The 9,325-nt window shown below is 39.5% G+C and overlaps 1 protein-coding gene across 1 annotated transcript; it reads right to left on the reverse strand.

Moving 5' to 3' along the window:
- Nucleotides 1-233: 233 nt before the first annotated feature.
- On the reverse strand, nt 234-9,037 carry LOC134577471 (IgGFc-binding protein-like). The gene is made up of 5 exons (XM_063436232.1): nt 8,987-9,037; nt 6,529-6,872; nt 6,013-6,291; nt 4,551-4,851; nt 234-1,589 (listed from the first exon to the last, which is right to left on the reverse strand). Exons 1-5 carry the CDS (start codon nt 9,000-9,002, stop codon nt 1,234-1,236), a joined length of 1,296 nt encoding a protein of 431 aa, XP_063292302.1. The 5' UTR covers nt 9,003-9,037; the 3' UTR covers nt 234-1,233.
- Between the last annotated feature and the right edge of the window lie 288 nt (nt 9,038-9,325).

Consider the following 9,325-nt stretch of genomic DNA (forward strand, 5'->3'; position numbering starts at 1 on the left):
TCAATTTGTCCTTCTTTGGGCTTCGTCAGCGAGGTATAGCTGATACCCCTCTAGGCGCAGTGAGCACAGGATCCATGTTCAAGAACCCCTTTAAACTTAAGGAGGACTTAAGCAAATGCATTAAATAAAAAAACGAGAATAGGAGATCTTTCTGATTGTTTACATTTTATATCAAAAATAATTTGTCTAACACACCAAGCTAAAATTATCATTCATGTTTTCACACAAGGGACTTGGGTAAATATTTTTATTAGTTTAAAGCAAATAATGGATTTAATGTTTCACAAACAAGTGGAATTCCACTGAAAGAGTGGGTGTATGAAATTAGGAAAGATAAAACAATATTATATAAGATACAGAAATAAATTAATGAGGCAGACATTTCATCTCTGCATGAACAAAGCAAATTCAAAGAAGAGCATCAATGGTCATTAATTTTGAGTTCTTTTTGTTGTTAATATTATATTCCATCCATTTCTTATTGTTATTTGTATATATGTTATGTGCGTTATTCTACATATAGTTATGTAGTGTAACAATTAGACAACTATGTATACCTGCGTGAATATAACAGAAGCTAAAACAGAGGGCAACTTTAGTAAAAGAGACATTAAGAAAGTTAGCTCCTCAGTCTAAGAATTCAGAGATTAGAAAACTGTGGCTGTATCTTGTTTTATACTCAGACAGAGATACAAATCTGATAAGAATTATGTGTGAATCAATAGGTCACTGACAATGTGTTATGGTTTTAAGACAAACCGCAAACAGAAGGAATTGCAGAATATGACATATTCGAGGTGTACATTACTTGGCTCTCTGGGTTAGTAAAGGACAGATGGTGTCAATAAGTCACATGGCTTATCTTGAGTTTTGGTGCAATTTTACTGGCCACATCTGCTTTAGCTGTCATGTTCTATGAAGACAAGGAAGATCTGCCCTGAACTTCTTCCCTTGTAACATTAAGCTGAGTTTGTATGTGTGTGTATATTTGTTTTGATGAAATAAATCTACTTCATTTTTATATAGAAATAAAGTTAGATGCATTTATGTTTTTGTATAATACCCAGGAGTGTATGAGAAGGTTTCCCCCTTTTTTTTTTTTTACACCAATCATATTGCCACCATCACTGTCGATATGACTCTTTAAACAACTCTTTTCTTCACAGTCTCTCTGACAGAGTAATAAGCTCAGTTATAAATTCAGCGACACTGTGAAAGAGGGACAGACTCTCCTCATGCAAAGATTGGGGGGAAACAGTCTCGGAGTCCATCCCTCACACTGCATTCTTCTCTAACTCTGCATGATGCTCTACTGCACTCCACCTCCTTGGTTTTTTCATTGCAAATACACTTCTGGGTACAGGTATCGTCCCCCCAAAATGACTGGTTAGGAGCATATGAACGCCCATTAAAGAAACAACCACAATTTTCCTTTGATAAACACTGTCCTCCGATCAGAAGAAAACCTGGATCACATTGACATTGCTCCACACAGAGCTCAGAACACGTGGAAGATTCTTGTTCTTGACACGTTGGGGCACATTCCCTCCCACAGAGCACATATCTGCTGTTCTCAGGGCAGTCTAAGGCTGGGGGCAATCAAGAAAAAAAAATATGATTAACATCTCTCTCACCAGATTTATTAAATACCAGATTTTGTCTGTCTGGAGTTCTGACTGCAATGCCAATTCCCATATTTACTAAAGCCAAATACAGTCAGAATTTGGTCTGGCCAAGCGAATTTGCAGCAATCGGTGTCTGGATTAAAACCAGTGCTTTTTGAGGAGTCGGCAAGGCCTAGACAGGACAGGGACGAGTGAAGGGGAGTGTATAGATAGAATGGTAAGGAGTTGTTTAGAAGAGAGGGAGGAGGATTAGGGGCAAAGGGGTGGGATAGTATAATTAGGTGGACATTTTACAGAATAAGCAGCCATCTTCATAATCAGTTGGTAACAGCTTCCCACCCTCTCTCCCCTTGTCTGTATCTTTATTTGCGTACAGTTATGGATAACAGACGTGCCTACTGAGCCAATAATCAGCTAGTGGTTAGCATTACGAGAATGGAAGGCACAGACAAGCCTTGTGCTGGTTGGGAAGAGGGGGTAGGGCAGCTTCCCTGTTGAATGTTTTTGGTTGGGAAGGTGGTATTTAGTGATGGATATATTTACTGACTAAATTATGTATAGGATGTTTTATGTTATAAAGTTGAAGTTTAAAGATTTATACATATTTATATATTTAATAAAGCTGTGGCCTTTTTTCACCAAGTAAGTATGTGGTTTGATTATTTCGGGCAAGCAATGTGGTTGGGGTTTAGCTGTGGCTATGGGTTATGCCCATACACAATACCCTCTACCTACGCACAAGGTATAGGTTTCTGGATGTTCACAAAGTTTCAGTTTTACTAAAATTCTGAACAGAATGCATTCAGCAGGATGCACAGTCACACATTACTATTCACTTGCTGTTTTGCCAATGATTGATAATCTGAAGTACTATCCCCACTGACAGTCCTAGCAGCCAGAGGGCAAATAATTCAATAACCCTCAACGCTGCAAGAGTTTATTATGTGAGGTGCTGCTCAGAGCTTGCTAGCTAGCTGCCACTGAATGTTTGAAACTGATGACTGAGCATTCTCATCGGAGCACTCTGATTGGATGGATTGTAAGCTAACCAATCAGAGCGCTCTGACAGGCAAGTATCACTTCTCACACGACTTGCTGTGTAAATTTTGTAATGGATTTAATTTGGTCTTTTTGAGGCAGAAGAAAAGAAGAGTTAGAAGAAAGAAGGTTTCCATTGGTAAGTATAATTAGATTCATGAACTCACTATTTTTATGGTGAGGATGGTAGATTGGGTTAATTTAAATTAAAAGGGTGGCTAGGAACTTGGGGACCCCTAGCCACCCCTGGATGGGGAGGATCATGCCACTAATTGAGTGGTTTGGACAATGGCATGTCCTCAGGGCCAGCGCTACCCGGAGCGCCGGCCTCTAGGGGGCGCCCACCTGGTGGTTTCCCAGTGGACTGCCCTGCTAATGTCTGGGGATGCTGTGCTGGGCGAGCGGCTCCTTAGCCACCCCCCAACGCAGCCATACAATCAGACTCTCCCCTAGTCTTCAAGTGCCTTAAAATCCATCTCTTTAGAAAAGCTTACGGCCTCCCAGAGTAATCTCTACCTCACATACCTGTCTCTTGCTCTCTCCTAAAGGACAGCACTCTACTCTCTCCTCCAGCTCTGCTTCACTCCCACCTTATTTTATTGATATTTGCTGTCCTAATGTGTTTTACACCCCACCTCCTATAGACCGTAAGCTCGTTTGAGCAGGGTCCCCTTCAACCTATTGTTCCTGTAAGTTTTCTTGTAATTGTCCTATTTATAGTTACATCCCCCCTCTCATAATATTGTAAAGCGCTACGGAATCTGTTGGTGCTATATAAATGACTATAATAATAATAATAATCTGAGTGCTTTTTGGATATGTTGTGCACTTAGATCCAGGCTATCCAGGGATATAAGACTTGCTTGTACATGGTTGTTTTCTGTATGTTTTGGGGGTTATAACATTTTTTTAGATACTTCTGTACCGGAGCGATAATTTAATTATATGTTGTTTTTTTCAGGTAATTATCTCTCAGGCACAGAGGATCGTGGGAAGGATTACCCTGTAATGTTGTATTGGAAACCCCATGTAGGGGCTTTTGCATAAAAGGCCTTGTGTGGCCCTGAATAAAACAGTCTACTCCTAGCATTAAGTCTCGGCTAATGTGTGGAGGGAACAGCTATACTGCTATGCCGGCTATACTCTCTGGAGGAGAGGTCTACCCACTAGAAGCTGGATCCAGGACTTGGGTTCAGGGTGCGTCAGCTAGTGCTGAAGTGCTTATGGTGTCCCAGTGAAGTGCTTATGGTACTTGGTGACTACGAGGAAGCGTGATTGGCGGAGGTACCCAGTCGGGGTACCAGCTGGTCCGCCACACTGATCATGTCCCTTCTATTACTTTTCAGGCCCTCTCCCATTTGAAATGGATGCCTAGTTGCTAGTTTTTAAAATCTAGTAGATACACCCACACTTGCCATGTGGGCCAGCCTTAAAGTAATATGTGGGTCTTTTATTTTTTACCCATATGGTTATCCCTCGCAGTGTCATGGGTTTTTTAATATTTGAAAATAGTTTGCATTTTTTTTTAAAGTTAGGACCAGATTTGAAGCATTCTGATCTGGATTTTGGCCATTTGGCCCGTTTGGTGCATGAATAATTTTTTTTTTTAAATTGTTAAATAGTGTGAACAATGTCCGAATTTTGCAGTCCAAATGGACTGGATAGTTTTGTCCAATTCAGAAAAGGTCCATTCGGACTTTAGTGAACAACCCTGACCGTGTAAAAAGAAGGAATGATCTTCACAACCATGCACACAGATCATTCCTGCTCTTTATTGAGAGATAGATGAACATATCTCAGGGGTCCATCTGCTGCTGCAAGACTCTCTAAATCATATAAATGAAAGGTCTGGTATAATTTTGGCATTGTTATGTTATAAGCACTTACGACATCCGGCAACCTTTCTCCAGTCACTGATTTTCGCCCCAGCGCGCTGACAGGTGTCCGCATAGTCCTTAATTGCCTCACATAAAAGCTTCCTGTCGCCATCATTTAAACACACATCGTACACGCAGTTATCCATGTATCTGCTGGGATCCACAAGAGCATAGCACGCGCTGAAGGGACCGTCATCTTTCTTGGTAAGAATCCCACAATAGTCGTCTGTTTTGAATGTCTCTGCCAATTTGGCATGGCAGGTTAGACATGGTCCATTGCAGTCATCCCAGCATTCCGTGCCATCGTCCACCTGGAAGGACCAGAAAGAAAGAAACATAAAACATGTAAAAAAAAAAAGTCTCCCAGATCTGTGTCTCACACGGACTGTAATTATTTTATATTGTTTATTTTAATAGCACATCTCGCTAACAGTTCCCATCTCTGGTCATTGACACAATGAGTGACACTATCAAACTGTAAGCAGACAAACCCTTTTATAAACTCACACTTAGAATGCAACTCTGCAATCCAGCACAGAGTAAACAAACATGTTGAATATTTACATACAGAAAGAGCAATAAATACAAAGTTTAAACCAATATAAATGAATTCATGAAATGTTTAAGTAATGATTAAAGTCGGCCGCCATTAACGTGTCCACTGCTTCTCACTATCACCTACTGGTGGTGGATCCTCGGGACCACCTATGAAATGCAGGCAGCTGCTGCCCCTTCCCCCCACACCCAATTCTAATGCTTAATGTGCAGACTGTAATCCCCCCCCCCCACTAAAATGTTACAACCACCCCATGATACCATTTCCACTTGTACAAAATCACATGGTTTCATCTATGTTCGCTCGGTATGAGGGCAATCTGATTATTTTTTTATTATTATTATTAAGTATGGTTACCTTGCTAGATAGATTTTTTAAGGTTTCTATACCCATAAATAGTGGCCTTTTTCATTGTGTGTGTACTTTAGGGGAAGGCTGGCTTTAGCCATCTGCATTTTGAGCAACAGCGCCATATTAATCATAAGAAAAACTAGAAGCGAGTTGTACAGCGGGGAAGGGGGTGGGGGGGGGGGGGGAGGAGGACCGGCCTGCTGTCACCTACTGCTTTGTTCATTTTTCACTCAACTCTGATATTTGGACAACACTCATTCCTTTCTTCTGATGTTGCCAGTAAAGTACCACTGACATAGTAACCAGCCATTAGGTCTTTGTATTCTATAATAGACTTAATAACTGGTGGCCAGGATTGATTTTCTACTGAGATTTCAATACCTTCTGCAAGTGCAGTGTCTGTGAAGAATCAATCCAGGAGACAAAATAACCCAGAAAAATCTAGAGCCCGCTCCGTAAATCTATTATTTTACTGAAAGTTCATACATTTGGCACTAAAATACTTGAACTCTTAAACTACTGATAAACAAGATAGAATTTAAATCCAGTCATAAAAATGTCTTACCCTCCAACTCTTTCCAAACTCAATAGCATTGGGGGCCTGGGAGCCGCTAGGAGTTTGAAAGTCATCTCCTGGATCCTGGTTGTAATTCCCGCACATGCCATCAACATTCTTTGAATAACTCCTTGTGAGCTCAATGCGCACAACGCTATTCCAATCATACGATATCCTGACTACAGTCGTGAACTGGATGATTGCTGTGTTTCCACTTTGGAAAATTTCTATCATCGAATCAGTTCCACTATTCAGGGTCACCGGCAGAAGGGACATTACGTTATTGACCTGTTCAAAGGAATTCAGGATAGGAGAAACAAATAAATGTGTGCAAAAAGGAAAGTCAGGAAAAAATATAAGGAATATAAGGAAATAAATATCAAAACCAAATATGAATTAATAAAAGGTTGATTATAAGGACAGCTAAATAAAACATAAAAACTGTTTTTACATGGAATATTTAAATCTATTTTGTGCATATAGCAGAAGTTCAACAAAAGGTATGGATTCTGCCTTTGTACTCACTCTCACATAGCCAACTTCCCCTTCCTTGATATCGATGGTGTAGCCACTTGTTTTGAAGGTTACCAGAGCCACATAGGAAACAGCAACATTTCCTCGATTATCATTCTTGGACAGAATTGTAAACCGTTTAAGACTCTTCTCAGCATCTTTAGTGACATTCACCAGAGTATATGTGCATGTCCCCATAAAATCAAAGTAACGTGCATCAAAGGTATGGTGATGAGGGTCTCCTGAAGCCCCACACACATCCCCTTTCTGAGGGATACAATTTGGCTTTCCATTCTCCATAGTGCACTCATGTCCCCAAGGACAAAGCGTGGTTCGACAAGATAGGTCCTGAGAATCTGAGAAAAATAAAAAAGTAGATGAATCATTTTCAGGCAAATTGAAAGAAAATACGCATCTGTAAATTCTGTCACATTTAACATAAATGGAGGGAACTATTTTCCAGAAAAGCAATTCCATTCCATTAACAACCAATTAGCCTTCTGTCTGCATATTGGCAGCAAAGTGTAGCAGGTAGGACACACTTGGGTGAAGTACTGCCTACTCAGTCTTGTTTGTTGTATTTGAGATTAACATGTTTTCTTCTAAAATCTGGATTTAATGTGTCCCAAATAGCCAAATATGTCACCACATGTTTTATAATTATTTAATAAATATCAAGACAGTCCCTGCCTTCTATATGATTGGTTAGAGATTTTATCAGAAAATGTTATTTAATAGATCTGCTTCAGGGCTGCCACTTAAGTATACACCAATCATTATTATGTTTTTAATTCAAATCCAATAAAGTATGTATTTTATATAGGCACCCATGAAGAAGTCAGCAATCTAGTTTCTCTGGCCTAAATGTATTTTTACGGTTCTAAATTATAGTAAATATATTCTCCGATTGGAATTTTGGAATTGTATGCGATTGCTGCCGATTTCTGACTTCCTGTTGGCTTATGTGCGCATCAGGAACTTGTGGCCACCTACAGGAGTCTTAACCTAGGAGGCACTTGGTTTATATGACCTGAAGAACAGCAGAAAAAAATGGAAGCCAAAGCAAACACAGTCAGGCTTGTCCAACCATGGCCCTCCAAGCCGAGAATTTGGGGAAAGTAATCTAAAAGCAACCGTAAAACCTGGTTCTAAAATCAACTGAGTTAAAATCAAAGTTTTTGTTTTAAAATGATTAATGTATATTTTAGATAACAAATACACATTTTGTTGTTTTAATAGAAATTCAACAGACGTGGTGGGATGCAATGTAACGACAACTCAAATAAGATCTACAATTATGGTATTAAACAATGGACTAAGATGAGCAAGATGAGAGGGAGATGGCACTCTGAAGTGAATGGGTTCAGCCCTATCCAATAGAAGTGCATTTTCCCCACAAGCATAATGCATTCTTTTTAGGTCTGTTTTACCTTTTTTTCCAGGGTCCTGGTAAGCCATAGCTGAACTGAACACTAACCCCGATGCTCTGAAGGCCAAACGAGTCAGTTGACTGCTGCACCATCTTAGATATGAAACTGTTCCCAAAGTTGCCTATAAGTGCTTGCTCTCAATACTAAAGTGCTTCTAAACTTCTTATATTTTTTACTTAAAATTATTATAATCATTATTCAAATAAATATAATAGGGGAATGTCTACAGGCTTGCACCCAAAGGATCTTTTTCACAAATATCTCAAGCTTAGCTACTAGCTAGCATAGACTACTCAAACAAAATGACAATTAGCAAAATGTTGGTGAGGTGACTTCTAAGCTTTCCCCTTGAACCTTGAAATAACAGGCTTATAAGACACTCCTTCGGGGGTTTATTATTTCTACACAGCTTCACCAAGTGAAAATAATCCTAATTAACAAACACTGCAAAGGATCCGGTCAAACTAGAGCGTATTACCACTGATGGGGGACAGACATGTCTGTATCTCCAGCCCTTCTAGAAACACGTGACATCATCGTTACCTTCACAGCTAGAACCAGATGCTATCCGAACGGAGCCTGGCTTCATGACAACTCTTCTATCATAGCAGCTCTCCATCTTTAGAGACCCCACTTTTTCCTGGGGAACAATCTGTAGAGTTTATAAATTAACTTCTCTTTTTTGTTATTTTTTACTTGCTTCTCTTACTCTTCCTTATAACTTATTCTTATCCTAAGGTCTGAAATGTTAATTTTGGTTATGTTATTGCTATTTCCAAAAAGTTACAAAAATGTTATGAAGAAATAATAAACAATTAAAAAAAATAATATGAACATTCACAAAACCTGGACTTATCAGTCTTTATATGTTAAATTCGATGTGGAACAAATGATAGACAGACTATTGCCCTCTGACAGGTAAGGATTGTAAATCCCATCAAGTTGGCTGACATTTGTTCTCCAGAATATCACTAACCTATAAATATTATCGCTTACAATGTTAAGTTCGCCATCTTCTTTTGATTGGTATAAATACTTACTGCAACACACGACCATCCACAAACACAGGACGAGAACTCCACGGACTGCCATGTCTGGAAATGGAAAATAAAATATTAAAACACCACTCAGGGCACTTAGTGACATATGATAATGAAGCCATGACCTCCTGGTGCTTCAAGGGAATCTTTTATAGTAAGAGCAGAAACATGTATTGCCTGACACTAAAGTGATAAAATTACTATATAGGCCCCCGGCCCCCCGCTTTACTTATAATAGATGATTTTACTCCACCTCGCTTTGCCTTCATGGCTGAGATCTCTTAAAGATCTCAGCCAATCTAATACTTTCCCATAAGAAAGCATTGGGGGGCTATTGTA

Source organism: Pelobates fuscus, chromosome 11 (assembly GCF_036172605.1).
Source record: "Pelobates fuscus isolate aPelFus1 chromosome 11, aPelFus1.pri, whole genome shotgun sequence".
In the NCBI taxonomy this organism is placed as follows: Eukaryota; Metazoa; Chordata; class Amphibia; order Anura; family Pelobatidae; genus Pelobates; species Pelobates fuscus.